This window comes from Leptodactylus fuscus, chromosome 1 (genome assembly GCF_031893055.1).
Source record: "Leptodactylus fuscus isolate aLepFus1 chromosome 1, aLepFus1.hap2, whole genome shotgun sequence".
In the NCBI taxonomy this organism is placed as follows: domain Eukaryota; kingdom Metazoa; phylum Chordata; class Amphibia; order Anura; family Leptodactylidae; genus Leptodactylus; species Leptodactylus fuscus.
Genome location: NC_134265.1, coordinates 218,538,297 through 218,564,414, shown reverse-complemented (window position 1 = coordinate 218,564,414; position 26,118 = coordinate 218,538,297). Strand labels below are relative to the sequence as shown.

General features: G+C 40.5%; 1 protein-coding gene across 1 annotated transcript in view; it reads left to right on the top strand.

The window, feature by feature from the left end:
• Positions 1 to 249: 249 nt before the first annotated feature.
• PIK3R2 (phosphoinositide-3-kinase regulatory subunit 2) overlaps positions 250 to 26,118 on the top strand; it is a 37,604-nt gene continuing 11,735 nt past the window's right edge. Inside the window, exons 1-4 of the mRNA XM_075283131.1 lie at positions 250 to 684; positions 20,515 to 20,607; positions 22,850 to 22,912; positions 25,716 to 25,853. Of these exons, the coding sequence (XP_075139232.1) occupies positions 363 to 684; positions 20,515 to 20,607; positions 22,850 to 22,912; positions 25,716 to 25,853 (616 nt within the window). The 5' untranslated portion in view covers positions 250 to 362. The remainder of the gene's footprint in view (positions 685 to 20,514; positions 20,608 to 22,849; positions 22,913 to 25,715; positions 25,854 to 26,118) is intronic.

The following is a 26,118-nucleotide window of genomic DNA, read 5'->3' as shown; positions in this document are numbered from 1 at the left end:
TCCATTTGCCGCATGATCCCTGAAAAGTCCTGGATTATGTTTGTCGCACTTTTCCTGTGCTCTATCATCTGGCTGAATAGAGGTTTCAAGCTCAGAATAAGAGGCAGCTAGAGACATAGTTGTCTTGGCCATACTACATTCTATGTTCTCTATTTACTTTTGATTAGTTGAATGTGAACTTCACTTCAGAAGAGGGTTCTCTGTAACCTTTGTGTAGAAAAAAATGTTAAAAGAAAGCCCACCAGCATAATTTTTTTTTTTCCCCAAAAATTTTCTTTGGTGCTGTAATGGACTAAGTACGTTATTAAGCACTTGAGACTTCTTGGACATTTAGAAGTCTTAACAGGAAATATCCTGTACCAATGTCAACCGAAGGGTTCCAGTATCGAGCTCTGTATCCATATGAGAAAGAACGAGAGGAAGACATAGACCTTTTGCCTAGTGATGTCCTAACTGTCAGTCGAGCATCTTTGTTAGCATTAGGGTGTAAAGATGGAGATGAACGAGACCCACATCGTATTGGCTGGATTTTGGGAGTCAACGAAAGAACCAAGCAGAAGGGAGACTTTCCAGGAACTTATGTTGAATTTATTGGACCTGTACGAATGTCATTACCAGCTCATCGTCCACGTGGGCAGCGACCACTGCCTGCAACTCCTACTACATCTAGGATAGACCAGTCAGGTAGGTTACTTTTCTGACATGAAAGGACCGCTAAACCATGCAAATATATAACAGATAATTTCCTATATGATACCTGATAGCAATCTGATTTTATTTATTTATTTATTTATTTAGACTCTCATTCTGTTTTGCATCACAATTACAGAAAAATGTGAAACTGCAAAAATGTGGTAATCCATCTAAAGGGCAACAGCCATGTTTTTATTTTTTTCCTTCTAACCATTCTTATTCTAGTTAGTTCTTGTGAGCCAGAAAGGAGAGGGCTGGATTTAGGCTGCTTCCTTTATCTATATAGTGAGTGTGACCATTATTTTGGAAGGCATCCCCCAAGTAACTAATAGTTAGAAATAAGTGTGGTATCGGTGCCAAGAATTGTTTGAGTAATGCTAGCAGTAGTACAACAGTACAACTCATTACAGCTCCACAGAGAAAGCTCAACTTTTCCAAACTTCTGAAGGGAAAAAGGTAAGAAAAGGAAAGAAGAAAAACCTTGTGAATTAGTCTTTTTGTTTACATGGAACTTGGAGGATCTCTAAGATGGGCTGGACACACTCCGATTGCTGCTGACTTCCTAAGTGTGACACAGTCTCATGAAATCCATGTTTTTTTCTAATGATTAGCTTCTGGCTTATTCAGACGTGCCCTTCTCTGTATGAGGTGGGGGTTAAAATACATCATCGTTGTTTAGGAAAGCTGGGGAAGGAACTACTCCATCTCCACCTGGCAAATCTGAATGCAGATCCCTCAGGTTAGTTTTCGGCCACAATTCCCCCTCTCTTATGCCTGACTTATTCCTGAGACGGACAGGGGTTTGTTAGACTAATACACTTTGCCTGTCTGGCATTACTTTAGATAGTGCTGTGACTAGACATGACAATAAAATGACAAGAGATCAGGTCCTATGATCACAGAAGGATAATAGTCCCACCTTGACTCATCCAACACATCACATACATAGACACATAACAATGTAATTCACTTATGATCCATCTATAAGCATTATAATTTACTAGATATACAATAGCATTCAAAAGTTTAGGGGTCACCCAGGCAATTTTGTGTTTTTCCATGAAAACTCACACTTTTCTCAAATCAGTTGCAAAATGAATAGAAAATATAATCAAGACATTGACAAGGTTAGAAATAATAATTTTCTACTTCAAACTTTGCTTTCGTCAAAGAATGCTCCATTTGCAGCCTTGCAGACCTTTGGCATTCTAACTGTTAATTTGCTGAGGTAATCTGGAGAAATTTCACCCCATTCTTCCAGAAGCCCCTCCCACAAGTTGGATTGGCTTGATGGGCACTTTTTGCGTACCATACGGTCAAGCTTCTCCCACTACAGCTCAATGGGGTTGAGATCTGGTGACTGCGCTGACCACTCCATTACAGATAGAATACCAGCTGCCTGCTTCTTCCCTAAATAATTCTTGTATAATTTGGAGGTGGCTTTGGGTTATTGTCCTATTGTAGGATGAAATTGTCTCCAATCAAGCGCTGTCCACAGGGTATGGCATGGCGTTACAAAATGGAGTGATAGCCTTCCTTATTCAAAATCCTTTTTACCTTGTACAAATCTCCCACTTTACCAGCAACAATGCAACCCCAGACCATCACATGACCTCCACCATGCTTGAAAGATGGCGTTAGACAAATTTTATTCTGTGTGATCCAAACATCTCAAACTTCGATTCGTCTGTCCATAACACTTTTTTCCAATCTTCCTCTGTCCAATGTGTGTGTTCTTTTGCCCATATTAAGCTTTTCCTTTTATTAGCCAGTCTCAGATATGGATTTTTCTTTGCCACTCTGCCCTGAAGGCCAGCATCCCGGAGTCGCTTCTTCGCTGTAGATGTTGACACTCGCATTTTGTGGGTACGATTTAATGAAGCTGCTAGTTGAGGACCTGTGAGGTGTCGATTTCTCAAACTAGAGACTGTAATGTACTTATCTTGTTGTGCAGCGGGGCCTCCCACTTCTATTTCTACTCTGGTTAGAGCCTGTTTGTGCTGTCCTCTGAAGGGAGTAGTACACACCATTAAGAAATCTTCCTTTTCTTGGCAATTTCTCACATGGAATAGCATTCATTTCTAAGAACAAGAATAGACTGTCGAGTTTCACATGAAAGTTCTCTTTTTCTGGCCATTTTGAGAGTTTAATCGAACCAACAAATGCTTCAGATTTTCAACTAGCTCAAAGGAAGGTCAGTTTTATAGCTTCTATAACCAGCAAAACTGTTTTCAGCTGTGCTAACATACTTTCACAACGGTTTTCTAGACATCCATTAGCCTTCTTACACAGTTAGCAAAAGTACCATTAGAACACCTGAGTGATGGTTACTGGAAATGGGCCACTATACACCTATGTAGATATTGCATTAAAAACCAAACATTTGCAGCTAGAATAGTCCTTTACTACCTTAATAATGTATAGAGTGTATTTCTGTTTCATTTAATGTTTTCTTCATTGAAAAAAACTGCTTTTCTTTAAAAAATAAGGAAATTTCTAAGTGAACCAAATAGTATGAGGGGTTTTGTGTACAGAATGTGCGGCCTCCAATATTTCCACAACGCTTTTGATCTAGCTTATAGAAGTGGCGGACATTTGCCATGATGTGTAGTAATAAATCTCCATGTAGACTGATTTCTGGTGTGAGTCCTGGAAAGCTGGATGGCAACATTGAGGAGCTGCAATAGTTACCACAATCCAGTTGAAATTGTTATCCAGCCTTCTTAGATTGCAGATATGCCTAGTTAGCATGTATTCCAAACTCTCATAAAATAATGAGCCTGGTTTGCTGTCCAGGAGCAAGTTGTCCTTGAAAAGTGAAGTAGAATCTCTGTGAAGTTGTATTGACAGTTCCACAACATTGTATGCAGCATAATTAGGAAAAGTTGTCATTATATAGAGCCTAATTACCATTTGGGAGTAAGGTCTTCCTTAAGGGGAGTCTGTCAGCAGTTAAATTGTTGTCAGACTCATGATAGTGCCTTGTTGGTTGGCTTCTAAACTTCTCCCAAGAGAATAAGCCTCCCCAAAACCCTTTTCAGTTAATTTGCATAACAAAAGAAAATTTTGTTTACATGAAAATGGAGCTGCAATGCAGTATAAGAAAGGCACTTCTGGAAATTGTAGAAGCAGTCCTTCTAAGTACTCTCATTAGTATGGAAGATGCAGATTTTCCTGCTTACAGACTCCCTTTAACTTGGCAGACTTTGTAAAACCCCTGGCTGCTTCCAAAACAGACCGCGGTGAGGGTTTCACAAAAAACGGAGTCTGCTGCATGTGAATGACATTTCAATTAAACTTATTCACTTGTATTTACTCTATTCACGGTACTGACATTTGGTGGCATCATCTTCATAGAATATTCCCAGAAACTTTCCAGATGCTTGTTTCTTGAATGGTTATTTCAAAATGCAGCCCTAGGGTAACTAGTTATGGCCCCGAACCCTACCGCTGTCATCACTGTCAAACAGAAAACTGTGGACAGTCGAGTTTATCCCCCGCCGCACCTAGTACAGGGAAATTGTGGTACATATGGACAGATGGGGTCATTATGAGGCAAACACTATAATCTTGGTGTAAGTAAAAAATCCATATTTATGCAATATTTGTTACTGTATCTCCAGTTTTCCCCCATGTACCAAAATAAATTGTGTACTCTTGCTCTAATCTTATCAGTAATAGTCCTACAGGGTTAGGGTTGGTAGGGTGTCTGGGAAGTCAGTGATTCGGAAGTGCGCCATGTTGTGTATGCTCAGCCAGTGCTCCATTCACGTCTATGGTGCTTCTCCATTAGTTGCATAGAAGTAAATAGAGCAGAAGTGGTGAACCATGTATACCACTGCTCCAGTCACATGGGACACTTGTGATTTCCCAGTGATAAGAGATTTATGCCTTATGCTTTGGATGGAGGATTAATGGTTTTAGTGGGAAAACTCCTTTTGCAAAGTTGAGTATTGATCAGTCTGATGGGTCCTTTTGTGCATTGCTCTATATTGTGTAAACTTAGAAAAGGTTTATTGGGATTGGAGCCCTGGCGCCCGTGCATGCGTCACTTAAAAGCATTGACTATAGTCAGCATCAGTACAGATTCTTATCTAGATGGTTAAACAGACACACTCTGCTCACTCATACACAACAAAATCTTTGCGACTTGTTCGCCGGTACAGCATAGTGTGCCCTACCCATGAAACTCAGCTTGTTCTCTGACTCTGGCCCACAAGCTGTCGGCATCAAAGAAAGGCTAGGGAGGGCCAGCTGGGTGCATAATTCCTCTATTGTTTCTCTCCCTTCCTCAAGCCAGCTCCGATATCGTCTCTTGTCACAGACATTTTCTATAGAGGACAGCTGTTCGCCTGCCAAATTCCTTTTAACCCTTCTTTTAACTGAAAAACAACTATAGCACAAAACCGTAAAATAGAAGGAACTAAATGATGTACTTTGTGTAACTCAATAAACCTTAGCACTTTGCCATAGTGCATTAGTGCTTCAAACTTTGGGAACTCTTCAGGATTTTTTCCATAGCTCAGCATACATTTAACCTAAAACTACATCGGATTTTCACACTAAAAGTGGATCAAAGTAAACCAAGCTAAACAAATGAGTCAGCATAATAGAGTTGGGTCATTTCTATATAGAAGAACATGATTCAAGTGATGACTTATTAATTAATTTTTTCACCAAGAAGGACTTATCTGCATATTCTTTTTTTCTATAATTAAGAAATAATGGTTATACTGCAGAATATACTACTCATGCTTGTAATTGGGGGGTGCTGTAAAAGCAAGGAACAAAACCTGAATCTTTGCTCTACAGATCCAGCTTTCTTCTCATTTGGCTGCCAAATGAATATCCTCAACTGGCTAGAGCCAGGCTGGCAGAGATGAATGGGGGGCAACCTCTAGCAGGGTCTTTCACACCATTGTGTGGGCTCATTTGTTTTAAATATATTATACTGGTATAAAACACGTGTGTCCAGACATTTAGGCAAAGATTGTGAACAAATGTTTTCCTGAAGAACATCTGTCCCTGATCATCGCTCTTGGGTCAGCTGACTTTTCTTATACAAGTACATTGTGAACAAGGTCGAATTTGCAGATTTCCATATGAAATTCATATGGTTTTAAGCTTCCACATAGTCTTGATATTTTGAGAAATTACAGGGGTTTCTGTGGAAAGAGAATGTGATAGGGCTGGGAGATTAATAACTGAAACCGAACATCAACCAGAATAACCTGGTTTATTTTGTTCACGTTGGTTATTTCGGTTTAGTTAGGGTAGCGAACCGCAACTAAAAAGTGCTGCAGGAAAAACCACGGTGGAAATGCTTTGCGGCTTTTCCTACAGCGCTTTTCACAGAGATTCTGCAGCGTTTTCTCCTGCACACTTTCTGCTTCTATTAAAGCACTAGCATAACTGACATGCTGCGATTTACAAAAAACTAGAGCGTTTCTGCTGCTGTTTTTTTTATTTTCTCTGAAATGTGATTCGGATGAGCCAGAATCCCATACACTGCGATTTTTATCCTATGTGGGGCCTTGGCCTAACAGTGTCCTTTTATGTTCGATAACCTCAGCTTATTATACTCTGGGGACCTGAAGAGCGATTAAGTATGACCTGAAAAATTAACTTCTGTTCTTGTGCTTGAGTCTTTCTGTGGCTGTCTCTAGTGATGGCGGTGTAACTACCTGCACATGACTGTTGCAGCCCATTCGTAGAAATTGACTGTAAACACCAGCAGAGACCTGTCTATATTGCCTGCTTTATGACTTTCTAATGTCTTGGACAACCCTTTTTAAAATGTGCAGCTTAAAGAGTTTTCCCTTTTCAGAATTCCATGTTTGTATCACCTGGTTGTCACAGGGCTTGGACCGTGCGATGTACGCTGCTTATGCAAGTGCTCTGTGCTCCATTTTAACTGTTGGAGGTCCCGAACAGGGGACTCTCTTCTGGTTCTTTATATGGATATTTGACAGCCCCGTAAGACAGGCAGACCTTTTTTGAAAACTTATGGGTTATCATAATTGCTATAAATCTAGCAATAAAGGGATTGCCCCATTACAGACACTATCCACATTACAGACCCCCTATCCACAGAACAGCGGATGAGGATCAGCTCACTGGGGGCCTATTTGTCACGTGCCCTTGTGATCAGGCGGACTGTGTGCTTCAGTGACCGGCGCCCCATTCACTTCGATGACATTCCCAGCAGCCCATTAATGTAATAACAGCCTGAGTACATGTACACGTCATGCAGCCTAAATCTGACTTTTCAGCCTTTTGTCCTGTTTATTTAAAAAGGGATAAAATGTAGCTTTTAACTCTTTAACACTCTTACTGGTGGATTATATATGGATGTGATATTCCCCTGTGTTGCAGACATTGCAGGCTGAACTTGCTAAAACCAGTTTCAGATTTTTTTTCCCCTTCTTTCAGACACGTGGTAAAAATTCAATTGGTTGCATGGGAAGCAGCTAAGCAGAAAGAGAGAAAAAAATCCCTCTTGGAACATGGGAGGAGGGAGGAGTTCCTTCCATGTCTCTGGCAATTCTTTCCCCCTTAGCGTGAGAGGATTCTTCTCAAATAGTTTCCAGCATGATGATTTGATTTTAGCTCTTAATACAAAGGCAGTAGAGAATTTCTTAATATGTGCTGGGATATGTTCCTGACTTGTCATGTTCACATCCTCAGTACCAAGCAGGCTTTGCAGAAAGGGGTATACTCATCTCCAGGATCACATTTAACCCATTCCAGGCATTTTTCAATTTTCATTTTTGATTTCCCAAATTCCAAACCTAATAACTTTTTTTTTTTGTTGTTTTCAGTTCACAGAACCATATGAAGACTTAGTGTTTGTGGAATAAATTGTACTTTGTAATTGTCCATTTATTATTCGGTATGAAGTACTGGGTGGGTGGAACTTTCAACAGATTTCTTCAACGTTCTTAGACTTTGTTTTTACGGCATTCACTGTGTAGCCAGAATTACGTGTCTCCTGTATTCTATGGGTCGGTATTATTCTGGGGAATTTTAGTGTTTTATTTTTTTAAGGTTTTATGCTGGGCCAGATGTACTTTTTAGTTGTACTATTTTGGGGAACGTCTATTGCTTTAATCGCTGCTTCAAATTTTTGAAAGAGGAGAAACGGTGAATAAAATGCTGGTTCGGCTCTTTTTGATTATTTTTCCTGCTATGGCATTCACCGCATGGGAAAGTGTTTTTTAGAAGTTGATCTGTTTCACTTTTTGTTTCCTTGTTAGTTTTATCTGTGTTGTAGAGAAGCGGGGTGATTAAAATTTTTAATCTTAATTTTACATTTTTTTTATTTACTGTAATTAACAGAGCTCTTCAGGGGTCTGATTATAAATGTAATGCATTGCAAATTGTAATACAAGGCTATGCAAGACAAGCATAGGAGCCTTCAATAAGCTCCCTGCTGTCATGGTAATGGATTGCCGACCCCAGATCTTGTACCGTGGCTTCAGACCACTTCCACTATCTAGCAGCATAGACTGACTGGTACATCCACCTCCGTTCTCTTCTCTTCACTGTGATTGACGACAAATGGAGCTGACTATCAGCTCTTCAAAGTTGATCAGTTCCCCTGTTATCTTTATTAGTAAGTCTCAAGAGCATGCTGCTGGCATGAGTTGCACATCACACAGGTCAGGCCTTCCAACCAACTTGCCACTGAAACCAGGAAATAGAGCAGGTCAAACAGTATACGAGGTACTCCTCCTTAGTGGCCCCCACACAATATAATGCCAAGTTAGTTCCTCCTCCCACACACTCAGAATAATAGGGCTTTTTGTGTAAGTGGACTTAACTATCTTTACATACTATAGTGACATTGACTCCACTACTCGTCTTCACCACTACAAAAGTTACATTACTATAAAATATTTTTCCAAATTTTTCTTGTCTAAACCTAAGGTGTATCTTAAAATCAGTACTGTACATGTTAAGCTTGGATCTACACCTGCTGGTGGCCCCCAATGAGTGGATCTTTACTAAAAGTAGTTGAGTACCCTTGTACTAAACAATACCCATGTGACACCTACCTAAGTATAGCCACAACTCTCTCAAATTACTTGCTCGTTATTTCAGGTTGAAAGGAGGGTACTGGTTCTCATTGGAGGCAGAGTAGAAAATCCTCCTAAATGAACAAAAACCCAGTGATTTTTCTTTTGTTTTTTCTCCTTGCCAGTACAGTGTAGGGTACTTCACCAATACAGCTGTATCAGAAAATGTGGAACAATCGAGACTCCATAGAAAACAGAGTCATACAGAGTCAATAGTCTCCATACATAGTAAATCCTATATGTCGTCTTATGGATGCCGTGGCCTTTGTCTGCAACTATAAGTCTTGGTTTTCCAGATAACAGGCACATATCACTCCTTAGAAATCCCTTTATTTTATTTATCTCACTTTTCATGAGGTATAGGATTGCTCCTACAATTGTATATGACCCGTATGTGGTTGAGTTCACAATGCTTATGTAATGCTGGTCATTGCAGTCCATATAGCATGGACCGAGCTACATATTTTATTGTGAACACTGTTGTCATTTTTAACATTATTTGAATCCCCCATGCTGCATAAAATATAAAGGATCAATGAAAATTGAGTTTTACTTGTATATTTAGTACTGTAAATATTTGCGTCTCTAAAGTTACACAAAAAAGATTTTGTATTGACAAGGTAACTTAAATCTTAATGCGTTTATTACCGTAGTTGGTTAGGCACATATAGTCTTTTCTGCATTCAGTACAAGTCCTTTAGGGTAAGTATTGTGCTGTATTAGTTAAGATTTATTTGGAAGCTAAGGTGCAGATGACTTATTCTCACTGAGCATGGCCATTGCAGAGTTAATGTGCTTGGAGAGCTTGGAATTTGCTGACAAGGCTAAATGAACCTGACTTGAGGATTAAGCACAGAGCCAGGATGTGTGTGAGGAGGAGGAGGGCAGGAAAAGCTTCAAAGTCTTGCTCTTTCCTCTATTTCCATTTCTAAGAGGTGACCAAAGTAATTCCCTTTAGAAACTAGTGGAATTAAATTCTGTTCTCCTATAAATCCTTCCTATCCTATCCTACGCCTATCCTACTAATATTTTATTATAAATGTGAAAGTTTAGTAGTTTAGATTTAGTTTATGTAGTATTTAGTAGATGTTTATAAATGTGAAAGTTTTTAGATGTTTGTTACTCAATCACGCAAAAACGGCTGAACGGATCTGGATGAAATTTGGCACATAGATAGATTGTAACCTCGATTAACACACAGGCTACTTTTTATCCTAGTAAATGACATGGCTTCATAACTGTTATGAATTTATGTTCACATACTATATTAAACTGCTCTTGGCAGCAGCTTATCTCACTAATTGCACTTTGCTGATAACCGATCTGCCTGTATCTCTCTACGTAAACACACAGCTAACTCTGAGTCCATTGTGTACATGCATTTCCATATTATCTGATCTGCTCTAGGCAGTGTTCTCACAAACAACTTTAATCTAAATTGGCTGTTTGGCAATTTTAAACATTGGGGGGGGGGGATTGAAAATCTAATTTGTTGCAACGGAGCTCAGGGAGATCATCGATGCCAACAACGCGCTCATTATATCGCATCCCAGCGAACTGCTGAGATGCCAGAAAAATCACAGGAACAGTGTGCGGAACAAGTTCAGCGGCAGACCGGATTCAGAGCTGCCAAAAGGCTAGAACAGGAGAATCATCAACGCCAACAACACACTCATTATATGGCGTCCCAGCCAGCTGCTGAGATACCTGAACAATCACAGGCACAGCATGAAAAGTAATGTATCAGTAAAACCACAATTTGCTTAAGCTGTTGCTCCAAGCATCCTAAGAGTGCTATACAGGGATAAAGCCAAGAGAATCAAAGCTATGCACCTCTAAAGCAAATACATATTAGATATAGACATAAGATCAGTTAACTTTATATTTGCTCTAATAAACCCTAATGCTGCATCTCTAAATAGAAACAGAGTGAATTCTATTAGGGTCAAGCATCAGAGTCTCTGTGGTGTTAGTGCTGTCATGGTGAAACCGAATTTTCTGTAAGGCATAAGTCTACCTTTCTGCTATTATTGCAACTAGAGCATCACCATTGCGCCTTCAATATCTAAATCTATGCAATCCAGCGCTCAGTCCGACCCTCCCTCCCTACCTCTGTGCTATGAGTAACATGTGCACCGCCTAGCCCTGTCAATCATAGCAGGGAGGTAGGTATTTAATATGAGAACAACAGTGATCCTCTACAATTAGGGGGAGTAAAGCTGGTGGAGAAGGACCTGGGAGTACTCGTAGATCATAGATTAAATTACAGCATGCAATGTCAATCCGCTGCTTCTAAGGTCAGCAGGATCCGGTCATGTATTAAAAGGGGTATGGCCTTGCAATATTTCCACTTTATAAATCATTGGGGTTGCCATCTGGAATACGCTGTTCAGTTCTGAGTACCAGAGCATAGCAAGGTTGTCCTACTGTTGGAAAAGTTATAATGGAGGGCCACAAAACTGATAATGGGCATGGAGGACCTCAGTTATGAGGAGAGATTACATGAGTTGCATTTCTTTAATCTTGAGAAGAGGCTTTCAAAGAGAGCTATGATAAACCTATAGAAATGGCCAATACAAGAAATATTGGAAAAAAACTGTTCCATTTAAAATCCCCTCAAAAGACAAAGGATGCTCCCAAGACGACTACACTGTAAGGTCATTGCGGAATAGCAAGAGCTGGTCACAGCAGCAACAACTGCTTAGGGCTCGTTCACATCTGCGCCCGGGACTCCGTTCTGCAGGTTTCCGTTTCATGCACAAAACAGGGCAGGAGACTGAAACCTGCCGGTATCTTTCAAACCCATTCATTTGAATGGGTCTAAAAAGTCTCCAGCCATGAGTGCCAGTAAGCGTTTTATGCTCTCCGTGGCGAAACCGTTTTTTTTAAAAAACCAGACACAGAGTCGGACATGCAGTACTCTGTGTCCGGTTTAAAAAAAACCGGTTTCGCCGCGGAGAGCATAAAACGCTCACCGGCGCTCATCGCCGGACTCGGCATGACAGGTTTCTGCAGAAGACGGAAACCTGATAACGGAGAAAAATGGCATTGATTCTTTTAAAAATGTATAGAATGTCAGGCCCTATCTTGACCCCTGGTGGAACTTGACGGACATATCTTTTTTTTAACTGTACTGTTGATTCACATCATGTAAAAAAAAAAAAAAAAAAGCATCAGAAAAACTTTCCTAATTCCTGATTTTCTTTTTTTTTTTTCCTTCAAAAACTGTGTGAATATACCCCAACAGTGACATTAAAGTTACAAAAAAAAACCTGTCACTTTTTTTTTTTATTGAAGGTTTGAAATTTGTGGCTAAAATAACTATTAAGTGCCGTTCACACTCTGTCCACCACGGTGTTTGTCATAAACCCCTGGGAAACTGGACAAAAGATGGCTTGCCAACAGTCAGTTTTAAAACACATTCATTTGAATGGGTTTTTAAAGGTGACCGCTGGTGTCCGTATGCAGCCTCTCCACCTGGAAACCGGTTTTTCTGTTTGCACAGACATGCATGGACACAAAGTCGTACATGCATGTCTGTGCAAAAAAAAAAAAGGTTTTCAGGTGGAGAGGCTGCATACGGACACCAGCGGTCACCTTTAGAATATAAGAGGTTAAATGGCAATAATAATGAAGAGGGGTTTAATATCATGAACAAAAGTCCATGGTATACCTTCCCTTGGGGTCATCTGAAGTGACCAAAAAAAATAAAAAATCATTTTCTCCTGGCTGCAGACTGTCAGCTGCCCATGTTCTGACACTGGTTGATGTGAAACTGCTTTACCCAGTGATATGTCATAATCCAGGTGGGCCAGGGACATGATCTTGGTTTAGTTAAAGCTTTAAGCCCTTAGCAACACCGGATGTAATAATACATTATATCCGCCAATGCCTTAATGCAAGGTGACGTATTATGAGCAGGTGACCTATGTAGCGGCTCCCTGGTTGAAACTGGGCACTGATATCTGGTTTTAACCTCTTGGATTCCATGGTCAAACGTGACCACAGAAACTGAGGTATTTCGGTTTTATACTACCTCCCATTCCTCCAGTGATGTGTTCGAGGGGTGCCGACATGCATTTCCAGCCTGGCGTCTGATCAGTGACCATGAGTTTGCCAGAGCCACATACCTGGTTGATCTTACCATTATAAGAGGAAGTAAGCCTATCCAACTGACTTCCTGTATACACTGCAATACACATATATTGCAGAGTATTCTACTGAACCAGCATTTGGAAGATTTCCGGTTCAAGTTTATTTGGTATCGCCAAGTCTGTAACAACCCGTACAATAAAACTGAAACCTTATTTAGGGCTCGTTCACATCTGCGCCTGGTCTCAGTTTTACAGGTTTCCGTTTCCTGCACAAAACAGAGGCAGGAGACGGAAACCTGCAGGACTCTTTCATACCCATTCATTCAAATGGGTTTGAAAGTTGTTCGGCTGTGAGTGTTTTATGCTCTCTGCTGCGAAACCGTTTTTTTAAAATCGGACACAGAATCGGACATGCAGTACTCTGTGTCCAATTTAAAAAAAACGGTTTCGCGGCGGAGAGCATAAAACGCTCACCACCACTCACGGCCGGACCCGCTCTGACAGCTTTCCGTCTTTTGCATGCAGAAGACGGAAAGCTGAGAACAGACTGCCAAACGCTAGTGTGAACCTAGCGTCAATGGGTTTTTGTTTTGCAAAATTAGTGTCAAATAAAAAAAAAAAAAAAAAAGGACTCTGAATGGCAAAACATTTAAAAGGTCAAAAGCAACGCAATCATATTAATAATAATAATAATAATAATAATAATAATATTTTATTTTATTTTTAATTAATCCACCAAGAAAGAGTTAATAAAAATGTTATCAACTTTTAGGCATCCCAGTATAGTATCTTTACAGAATTCATTTCATCCCACGAAAAAAAACAAGCTCTCATACGGCTGGATCATCAGAGAATAAAGGAAAAATATAGCTTGTACAATGTGACAACAAAAATTGCCACATCTTTAGGGTAAAACTGGCTGGAGCAGGACAGGAATGTGTAAGCTGTGCGAGCGTATATCAGGGTATACCATCAAGCTTATGGAGGTTAAAGACAACAGATATGACCCCTATAGCATATCAATCATAGGAGGTGTTAGAAAAGCTACCAGTATATGGAATTTGGTGTACCCAATGCACTCCACAGCTTATGTATTCATTTTTCACCATCTGCTGTGCATTCGCATTTGGGAAAACAAGTGCTCACTATTCCACTTAAATATTTGAGGGGTGCTGTTTGTAATAGTGGTTTTTACTATTTTGGCACGTCAGGTGCTCTGCGTGACTTGGCATCCAAATACCAAACTTCTAAATCTGCACTCCAAAAGCGCATAGCTCTCCTTCACATCTGCGCTCTGTTGTGTACCCAAACGGCAGTTTATGCACACATGTATGACATTGCTTTACCCAGAATACCGTATTTAATGTCTTATGTGGGTATAAACTGCTGTTTTGGCACACAGAAGGGAAGGAGTGGTTTTGAAGCAAAGTTAGACTATATGGTTTTTGGACACCATGCCATGTGACCCCCATGAAACTACACCCCTGAAGGAATATATCCAGGATACCTGAGCTTTTTCATCCGTTGATGAAAAGTGAAAATAGTTTTGTTTTGATGTTTGTTTGTTTTTTGTTTTTGTTTTTTTTAAATGTAAAGTTGGGTTTTGTTTTTTTGTTTTGTATTGCAGAACATTGCACATAGGTTCCTTCCGGGAATTGTGCATAGGTGGACAGGAGGCTAATGCTTGGCTGCCATGGGAACCCCTTGGACCCCATAATCTTATCTCATAGGATCCAAAGGGTGGCAGGCTTCGTTGATCTTGCTCCCAGACCACCTGGATGCTGTGTTCCAAGCCCTTTGCGGTGCAACATAGCCAAGTGTCCATAAGTAATGCTGCAATGTTCCTATGCCCATGGCATTACAGCGACATACTGGTGCTGTGTGTGACGTAATAGTACAGCACAGAGTGGGAAGAGGTTAAAGGAGCTCTATCATTGGGAAAAATCATTAACTAAGTACATACGTGTTTAGCCTTTAGAAAGACTATTTCACACGTACCTTTTGTATGTAAATTGCCTCAGTGACTTTTGAATGAGCCCATTTTATATCCATATGCTAATTAGTTTCCAGCCAGCACAGGAAGTTCCCAGCATCCTCCTCTCTACTATTCTCTCCTATCTGTGTGTGCAAGCAGGAAGTAATCAGCAGCAGCCTGTGCTGTACACATACATAGGAAAGGACATGCAGAGTGTGCACAATGAGACTTCCGGGGTGCACCAAGAGTCTAATTAGCATATGAATTAAAACGGGCTCATTCATAAACCACTGAGGCGATTTACATACTAAAGGTAGGTGTGGAATAGTTTTTCTAAAGGCTATGCAAGGATGTGCTTAGTTAAAAATGACTTTTCCCAATGATAGAGCCCCTTTAAAGGGTTAACAAATGTGCCATAGCGTAATATTGAAATACTTAATATTTATTGAAAAATAGTAAACGATACATATAAAAAAAATACAGAAACGCCACATAGTCAAGAGAATAGAGATGAGCGAACAGTAAAATATTCGATATTCGTTTCGAATAGCCCCTCAATATTCGACTATTCAAACGAATATCCCATTATAGTCTATGGGAAAAAAGGTTTGTTTCAGGGGAAACAAAAATTCGACTCAGGAGGGTCACCAAGTCCACTATGACACCTCAGCAAATGATGACAACACCTCTGGAATGCAACTGGGACAGCAGGGGAAGCATGTCTGGGGGCATCTAACACGCCCAAGTCCCAGTATTACCCCAATATCACAGCCTAACAACTACACACTTTCCAAACTCAATAGAACCACTATGAAAGTGGAAAAATACTTGGAAACCTTCTTTCCTCCACAATTGTATGCACAGAAATCCAAATATTATGCTAATGAAACCTTAACAAGCAGTCCTTTTAAATCACGTTGCCCATGACAACCACAGATGGAATAGACAATGGGAAATCCAACAGCCCCCACCCTTAACTGTCATTGTGTGTGTGTGATGTGGTAAGACCTTCCAAAATTCACTTTTCTGGCCCTTAACGAGAGCCCTTCCAAATTAAGTTAGAGTCCCTTAAGCTGAGCTACCAGCAGAGATTGAGGCCCTTTAGGTGACGTCAGCCTTTTACCTGCAGAGTTTTTTGCTCTTTGGGTGAGCTGAGCCTTGCATCAGCAGTCTTTTTGGCCCTTGGGGTTAGTAGAGGTTGAGCACACACCTGAAATTTCATGTCGGGGTGCTTGACACCGGTGGACATAAAAATGATGGGTCTATCCAGTGGCTGTTCATAGTCGGATGGGGGAGTTTTTCTAGGCTGACTACAAGAGGGAACATTTAGGACCCTGCTGGCTGTGGCCTGGCTTTGGTGAAGCAGCTGTCCTCTGCCTCTGGATATGCCTCTGCCTCTAGCCACCCTCTTTGGTGCTGCACTTCCCTCCACATCTACACTGCTCTCTCCGCTTGACATCCCCTTGTCTAGGTGGTGTCAGTGTCCTCGCCGTCCAGCACCTCCTCTTCCAATTCCTCTCTTGGCTCCTCCTCCTGCACACTGCCCATGGCAACAGGCTGCCCTGATGGCACCTGTGTTTCGTCATCGTCACTGAGGGCAGGTTGCTGGTCAACAACAACAAAACCAACATGAGATGGCGGATGCTTAATATTTTGTGTATCTGTAATGAATATTTATGGATTATGGGATTATTTATTGGATAACATTAGATTTTTGATACGCTTTCCCAGAAATAATTTGTTTATCTACTAGTATGGACATGCGGTAATATTTTGTCTTTATGTATGGATTCAGGGTGTATTCCCTATTATGCGTTTCCCCTATGGATGAGGTAGACTAAAATATATATATATGTTGTGATGATGTTCACTGGGATGTTGAGCCATGCCGACACCAGTGCTGTGGCCAGCTGCGCTTAGTTACGCAGTTGAGCATCCATGGCATGAACAACCTGATCGAGGTGGACCCACAGATTCTTGATTGGGTTCAAGTCCGGGGAATTTGCTGGCGAAGGGAGTATGGTAAACTCATCCTGGTGCTTCTCGAACCACGCACGTACACTGCGAGCTTTATGATACGTTGCATTGTCCTCCTGGTAGATGCCATCATCCTGAGGAAAAACATTTGGCATGTAGGGGTGAACATGGTCCGCAAGGATAGATGCATAGTTGTGTTGATCCATTGTGCCTTCCACAATGATGAGTGCACCCAGATGGCTGATGACACGTGCCTTCTGCGATTGGTTATTTAACGTTGACATCAAAAGTAGGCGGTGGTCATATATAATAATCTATATGTTTTTGTAAGAGAGGTGCTTTTGGTACAAACTTCACAAATGCAGTTTTCGATTATTTGAGGGGTGCAGTTTTGAAAATGGGGTATTATATGGGGGTTTTCTAATATATATGCCTTTAAAATTCCCTTCACAACTGAAGTGATCCTTAAAAATGAGTTTACTGTTAGACTTGCAAGCTTTATATAAATTGAAGGACAATTAACCCCTTCCCACAGCAGCCAGTTTTTAAAGGGGCTCTATCACTAGGAAAAGTCATTTTTAACTAATCACATTCTTGCATAGGCTTTAGAAAGTCTATTCCACACCTACCTTTTGTATGTAGATTGCCTCAGTGGTTTCTGAATAAGTCAGTTTTTATTCATATGCTAATTAGACTGGTGCACGATAGATCGTGCACACCTCTCCTGTTGTTTCCTATCTGAGACTGCTGCTGCTGCTGATGACTCAGCTTCCTGTTTGCTTCACACACATAGAAGATAATAGGAGAGAGGAGGCTGCTGGGAACTTCCTGTGCTGGCTGGAAGCTCATTAGCATATTAATAAAAATGGACTTATTCAGACACCACTGAGGCAATTTACATACTAAAGGTAGGTGTGGAATAGCCTTTCTAAAGCCTATGCAAGGATGTGATTAGTTAAAAATGACTTTTCCCAGTGATAGAGTCCCTTTAAGTTTGACAGAGCTCGATTTTTCAAATTTGACATGTCTCTTCATGCGGAACAGTTTAAAGAGGATCTTTCACCACTTTTGGGCACATGCAGTGTTATATACTGCCAGAAAGCCGACAGTGCGCTGATTTCAGCGCACTGTCGGCTTTCCCCATCCGTGCCCGGTGTAAAGCGCTATCGGTCCCGGGACCGTAGCGCTTTAGTGTCAGAAGAGCGTTTCTGACCATTAGCCAGAGACGTCCTTCTGCCTCGCGGCGCCTATCGTGCTGTGCTGTGGAGCGGGGAGGAACTCCACCCTCCCCTCCTGATAATGCTCGTCTATGGACGAGCTGTGTGAGCAGAGGGAGGGGGCGTTCCTCCCCGCTCCACAGCACAGCGCGATAGGCGCCGCGAGGCAGAAGGACGTTCCTGGCTAATGGTCAGAAACGCCCTTCTGACCATAGAGCACTACGGTACCGGCACCGTAAGCTCTTTACACCGGGCACGGATCGGGAAAGCCGACAGTGCGCTGAATTCAGCGCACTGTCAGCTTTCCAGCAGTATATAACACTGCATGTGCCCAAAAGTGGTGAAAGGTCCTCTTTAAGTGTCCAACAGGTCATACCCATATCACTGCACTGTGAAAAATCATCTATGTAGTTAGGGAAAACCCCTTTAACCTTAACACTGTGTGGATCCACAATTGCAGACAATCATGGACACAACAACTGTGTGCTGAAAGGTAGAAGTTTGCATTTGGTATACTTTTGAACAATTAACTTTTGCTATTTTCATTGCGCAGGATCTGTGTGAAGCCCCATTCACATGGGGCAAGAGGGGGTGGATTTTGGAACGGAATCCAGGTAATAATCCGCCCCCTGACAATGGTGGTCTATGCAGACTGCTAGCGGCAACATGCCGCTAGCGGAAAAAAGAAACGAGCTGCCGTTTTTCAGGCGGATTCAGCCGCGGTGTCCGCCTCGCAACAGCCCCCTCCGGAATAGGCCCATTCATTTGGGCTTAATCAGGAGCGGAAAGCCGCAACGGAATATGCACACGTGTAATTGCGTGTGAACTAAGCCTTATAGTAACTGCAATGTTATTACACCTGTAATAATATCACATATCTATAAAGCAGATACTGTCTGATATGAATAGTGAAGGTCTGCCACACAATCCAATATGCTCCACGGTGGCCCCCACACAGTATAATATGTTCCTGTACTTACCAGCACTCCCACGAAGAGCAGCAGAGTGACCTCCTTCTTCCACAGCAAAGCAGGCACTGATGAATGAAGTCATCGCCTGCATTGGGTCAGAGGTCACAATCTTCTCAGTGTAAGCCATGGACCTGTGACCTATACTAATAGTTTTTAGGTGGATCTGCATTTGCAAATGCAACTGAAAGAAGCACAGGATTGCTTGTCAGGGGATCTGGGACAGGTGTTCCGGATTCTCTGTTAGTGAGTGATCGAGGAGCCTGGCTGGGGCGACTGTGCTTGTGCCCACAGAGGGGGCTCTTAGTGTCCACTCTGGCACTATGTCCTATGGCATATTACATAGGCCTATTACATATGACCTAGGACATATTATTATCCATTTCACCTAGCCAGTAAACTGAAAAACTTTTTTAGGTTTTAGGGCAACTAAAAATAGCATGTAAGTTTCTCCTCATCAGGAAGACGGAGGCCCTAGTCGCAGAGGACTCTGTATACCCGACCAAGTTTGAAACCCTCTGGCGGCCGTGGGTGGTGTTTCAGGAATCTGCGGAATTATCCTCTTTGTTTAATTTCCTTCTTCTTTTTATGGTCCTCTAATTCGAGCCCCCTTGATCGTTTTTTCGCTTGTTCTTTTTTGTCTCCTTTTCTATCATTTGTATACAAGTCGTATTATTGGGCCCTCCCAGGTCTTGTTTACTTCTTCAATTGTGCCACGGCTTGCTGTTGTTCTATTCTGTTTGAGTTTTGGAAAATTTCAATAAAATTGATTACACCTAAAAACGGCATGCAGTTTTTCAGCAAAAAAAAACCCCCACCATATATTTTGTAATTTTTGTGCTAGCAGTAATGATATACTACTTTTTTCACACAGTGCTTCTGCATTTTGGCCTGGTTTTTTTAAAGAAAAAAAAATGCCTCAAACCTTTTTCTTAGGGTTGTATTTACCTAATTTCAAAATCTTTTAAGTAACACATATTTATCTTGGGTTCTGGTGAGTAAAACTGTAGAATTTAAAGAAGCTGTACTGCAAATAAACTGTTTCCATCACTTATAAATTACATGATGGGTCCTATGTTACCCATATATAGATGATACCTGTCATTGTAATGCCTGTGCTGATAATGCCGTGACTGCTGGAAAAAAAAAAAAATACAACAACCCTCTCCTACATAAGAAATGTAAGTCTAGTTATAGGCTTCACAAACAGAGTTGAAACTGCTGGATTTCATGATTTAAATGTGTTAGCATAAGGGAGCCTTCACATGGAGTAAACGCGCGTGTAATTTTGCAAAATACACATGTAAAAATAAGACTCCCATTGACTTCAATGATATTTTTTTACACGTGCAAAAATACGCCTGTAAAATGTCATTGAAGTCAATGGGAGTCTTATTTTTACACATGTATTTTGCAAAATTACACGCGCGTTTACTCTGTGTGAAGGCTCCCTTAAAATGTGTTCTAAGAAAAGTTACTTACTGATAACTTTTTCATTTTCTTTTGCTTTAGGTTCCCTCGTACTTGAACTTGTTGATCAGTTTTTTACTCCGGAAGAAGCACCTCCAATCCTTATAAGGTTGCTCAAAGCAATTGAACAAAAAGGTGAGATTGTTGCCATCGCAACCTTTGTGCAAATGCTCCATTAGGACATATGGGCATCAGAGAGGGCTTTTGACATCATCCGCTACAAGAACCAGCATATGAACAACATAGTATCCTTTTTGTTGACACAGCAATCATTGTTATTTTGTGCATGCTCTGGCCCTTAGCTCATTTCTGGGTTATTGGCTGCCTCATTGATGGGGACCTGCGCATATGCATAATGGCAATAATTTCTCTGCCCAGAAAAGGGAAGGCACATTGTGCATGCAGTTAAATGAGTTTTACAGACTAAGAGTATGGAAGGTAAATCCTTAGGCTAGGTCAGGCTATCACTATGCAATCCCAACAATTATCTGTTCGGTTAGCTACTGAGAACAGCTGACCGGCAAGACTCCCTTGTGTCCGGCTCTCTGACCTGTCTTAAAGTTAGGCCATCAATATTGTTTGCCTTTACATATGAAGCAAATATAGATGGATCTTGGCATTTCTCATTGAGTCCCATGACCATCTGTGTTTAGGAGCATAGTCTGAAAGGATTTCACCATGCCCATGCCTTGGTTCGCCCCGGGACATGAGACAATCGTCTTCTCTGTATAGTAGAAATTATGCAAGTTCCACAGTATCTGCAATATCTCTGCAACATACCTCTGTATTGGCCTCAAGGACACTGCTTTCTTGGTTTTCTTACTTGTCCCTGGTAGCTAACTTCATGTATCATTCACTGCTGCTATTTCTTCTCCTTCTCTCCAGATTTGACTTTCAGTAGCGTCATTATGCACCCAATTCTATACCTCATCCCATAATAACACCCCTGCATTACTACAGTTTCTCTACTACAAAACACCAAACTGTGTCTCTGCTGTCTTTAGCATAATTTCTTTTGTATATTAAATTCACTTTCAAAAACTGAACTTCTTGTGTTCACTCCCTTTACAAACCAACCTAACCGCAAAAAACAGTATTGTCTCTCTGATTTGTCTTGACTGTTGCAATTCTCTACTAATCGGTCTCCCATTTACTAAACTCTCCCTGCTACAATCTGTCCTGATTGCAGTAACAAGACTTGTTTTTCTGTGGAACCAGTACACTGATATATCTACCTTGTGCTACTAGCTGCACTGGTTGCCCATTCATTACAAAATACTATTTATGTTTATTACAATCCCCCTCATATCCTTCCATAGGCCTGCACACTCACCCTGCATTTTTTCCCTGTCTACCATCCTCTTTGTTCTGCAAATGATCTTAGACTTGTATCCTCTGTTTGAAAATCCCACTTCCATCTCCAAGACTTTTCTCAAGCTGCATCACTTCTCTGGAATGCTCTACCCCGAACAATCAACTTAATATCCAATAATGGCAGATTCAAACATGCCCTAAAAACATATCTTTTTAGACAGACTTATCACAGGGTTCTATAGTTCCTCTCTCTAAGCTAACATTTCTTATTCTAAGCTATGCTTTCTACTTTATTCCTTAGAATCTGACCCCTACTTCCGAAACTTATCTTGCACTCCATGCACAGTAAAAAGCATACTTTGGATGGTGTGGTACCAACTCTGATCCCCAGGACATAAACATGTGAAAGCACTTAAGTAGTGAAATAAATATTGACGCACCACCAAAAACCACATAAATATACAAAGTATGCCCCAAACTTATATGGTTCATCAGGGGGACAATAAGCCAAACTACTTTGCCAAATTACTTGAAACGAGCTAACCACACTAGACCTCCAAATGGGTAACTAGCTTATATATATATATATATATATATATATATATATATATATATATATATATCTGTCTATCTATCTCTATCTAGGTATTGGTGTATAGCCTTGTTGATCTATACAGATGCGTGTGGCGTCTTACAGTTGGTTACATGACATAATTTATTAAAAGATGGCTGGGCCATTATACCAAACAAGCCTCTTACCTTGTGTCCCCCTATTTACTCATAGATTGCAAGCAGGGTCCTCACTCCTATAGTTTGATATGTTAAGTATTTTGTTACACTACAATGTCTAATATATATGTTCATGTTCTCTCTGATTTATAAAAGTAATGTGTAATATGTTGGTACTGTATAAATACTGTAAAATGATTATTTCTTTATCATGTGTCCAATTACTATATGTATGGTATGAGAGATGCAGTACCTAGTGTGATGAGGGCATGGGGGCTGGGAGCTGATTTTGATGCTATGTAAATTTAGATTTGTATGCTCTTTTCCCCCCCAGGATTGGACAATGATATGCTTTACAGGACTGCTGGCTCAGAGTTTAGACACACACGAAAAACCGGTAAGAACCAGTTCTTAAAAGGTTCTGTATAGCACATGGGGGGGGGGGGAGGGTGTCTGATCATTCCTTTTTAGCAGATATAGCAGGGATATCTTGTACTAAGGTTTTCCTTTGCATTTGACACTTTCTGTATTAGTTTTGTTATACTGATATTGAGACTGGTATTTTTCATTAGTTACATGCAGTGCACCCAACAAGCTTTGCTGATAGGAAGCATGAAGGTGAATAAACATTGTAGCCTGCACACACTTTAGTACTTTTATATTTCCTTGTTTTTCTTTCCAGCACCAGTCAGGGTTTAACCAGCTGACATACCTTCTTTGCTTTACTTTGAAAAAGCAGCTACCATACTTCCAGCTGGTACAGCAAGGGGTGGAGAACTACTTTATACTTGCAACATTTCTATTTTTCCACCAGGTTAAGGCTTTGTTCACATGTGCTAGTATGTTCTTCTCTTTCAGAGAAATTAAATTGTCCGTGCCAGAACTATTTTTAAACTGACACAAATGGTCCCCTTCAGACCCAGTTTCCATTAGAGAGCCTTGCAAAATAGCTCAGCATGATGCACTGATACTTGCCAGTTCTGTATTGTTGTCTTTGCATCAGTTACCTCCTTTACTAACAAGACAGGCAAGATTACTATAGAAGATAACACCTCTCACACCATATAACACCCATTATTACATCCAATACTAACAATACATGATGTCACAGTTTATCTCATAGCGCTTGTCTAGAAAAGTCTCCAATAGACGTCATTGAATCAGCTCCAATCTATTCTCTCCTATGGCCATGAGACTGCTGTAAAGCAGTTCACAAATTGCTCTTAACAAAGGATACAGTTACAGAAGATGGTAGCCAACATAATCATATAAATAATAGAAAATACAATCATTAAAAGAGGCCATAATGTTTCAGAGGGTTTCCAGCTTTTCAAAAGGAGTTCTCTTACCAGGGTGAAGAATCAACATCTCAGTTGTAGGCCAGGCTCACCTGAGTATATGCTTTTTCCCTATAAACTCCTCTGTTGCACACACATTCATTTATTTCTAAATATGCAAAAGTCTGTGGCACCAAAGGCGGTTCTGGTGCTACACTACACACTGCCTAGGACTGCGCCTAGGACTGCCCAGGGAGCCAAGTTGAAATCTTGTCTGGTCTTGACACTTAAAGAAGAGAGGAGGAAGAAGGCTGTATCAGAGCAGTGTGGGGCGTAGCAGCGGCTCCAGATTGCTCATTTGCATATTGTGAGATAAATGAATATCTCAGTAACAACACAGATTTTCGTGAGTAAAACGTTCTTACAATCAGGAAAGCCTGAACCATCTAACTGTGGTGGTGTTGGTTTGATATTCTTTACCTTGGTGACAGACTTCCTTTAACCCCTTCCATGTTTGCTCTATAAATTTCAAGCCAGGACCCTTGGCTTGCAAGCTTGCAGTTGTATTGAAGTCTATTGGGGCTAATAAAAAGTTTTTAATAATCATCCCCCTTTCCCTAGATTTGAATTAAAGATAAATAAACAAACATAAACAAATTATATGTCCCCATGTCCGAAATTATTCGGACTACAAACATATAAACATATTTTGCCCATACATAGAATGTTGTAGCTGGAAAAGAAAAAAATCAAAAGAGCCAAATTGCTGTTTTTCACAGTTCTGCTTCCTAAAAAAATTTGAATAAAGAGTGATCAAAACTTCAGACATTCCCCAAAATGGTATTACTAAAAAGTACGGCTGGCGTGCGAGAAAAAAGACACCTTATGTATCCTCATGTATATATATATATATATATATATATATATATATATATATATATATATATATATATATATATATATATATATATATATTACAGATGTCAGAATATGGTGACGCTAAGAATTATTTTGGATTTTTGTTAAAGGGGTTAGAGTATAAAACAAACAATATAACTTTGGTTACCATCGGAATTGTAGCGACCCATAGAATACAGGTGACCTGTCATTTTGGCTTCACAGTGAACACCGTAAAATCAAAGCCTATAAGAAAGTGACACGAACACAGTTTTTCTCCAGCTGTTCCCTCCTACGGTGCATTCAGAAGGTCTTCAGACCCTTTCTTTTTTTTCCCCATTTTATGAGCACTTGTTATCCCATGTTGACAAAGTGAAAACAGAATGTAAAATCAGTGAAAAAAGAAAACTATAATATTGCATTAGTAGTCGTAGTAGTACATTGGTATTCTGTCCCTTTCTCCAGTACTTAGGTTTAAGCACTTTTGGCTGAGAGTAGACTTCAGTTTGCTCACACCTGCATTTTGGGATTTTTATGTCATTTTCTCATTCCTCTCAAGCTCTGTTAGGATGGATAGAGGTAGTTGTTGAACAGCCATTTTTAGTTCTCTCGCTCAATCCTTAACAGTTTCTTTGTCCCAAATTACTGAAAACACCCCTACAGCATGATGCTGCCACTACCATTCTTCATTGTAGGGATCTTACCCTCATAGTAAGAAAGAATGTGGTGTCTCAAGGGACGTGGCTTCATCTGCAATCTTGCAAACGTTGTGTGCCGTTCCTTTGGATCTCCTTTTGCCATATGTTTGCCAATATGACTGATTCCATAGGGTTTGTTCTAAACTTATGGAAATATTTATTAGAGTATCCTTTTGGTGACAAAAATGGTTAAAACAAACAAAAAAAAATCTTTGAAATAAATTTCTTCAGAATGTAAAAATTGGCTTGGTCCACAACAGAATAAAGACTCTAGCTGTGAGGTAGTGACTGAGACTAATATTTCCTCTATTTATTTTCCTTTTTGTAGTTTCGGATCTCTCTGGGGTAGACCTGGAACTGGCAGATACACACTTCCTCACAGACATGGTGAAGTCATTCCTGGAGGAGTTACCTAGTCCTGTAGTTCCAGCACATGTCCACCGGGATCTCATTCAGGCGTTACTAAGTAAATAAACTTCCATTAGTCATATAGCCATTATAACAAATAGGATCTTAGCAAATCTGAAATGTTTGGATTGGCTATTGGAAATGGTGAAAGCCACCTCTTATGCTGTGAATAGTAAATCTGGTTTAGGCCGAGAGTTCAAGTGAATTCCTTTGCTTTCAGAGTATGGAATTAATTTTCTAGCATATTACAGTGACATTCACATGAAATATTTGTTAAAATGCCTATGGCACAAAACTCAGATTTGAATAGGACTGCCCCCTAC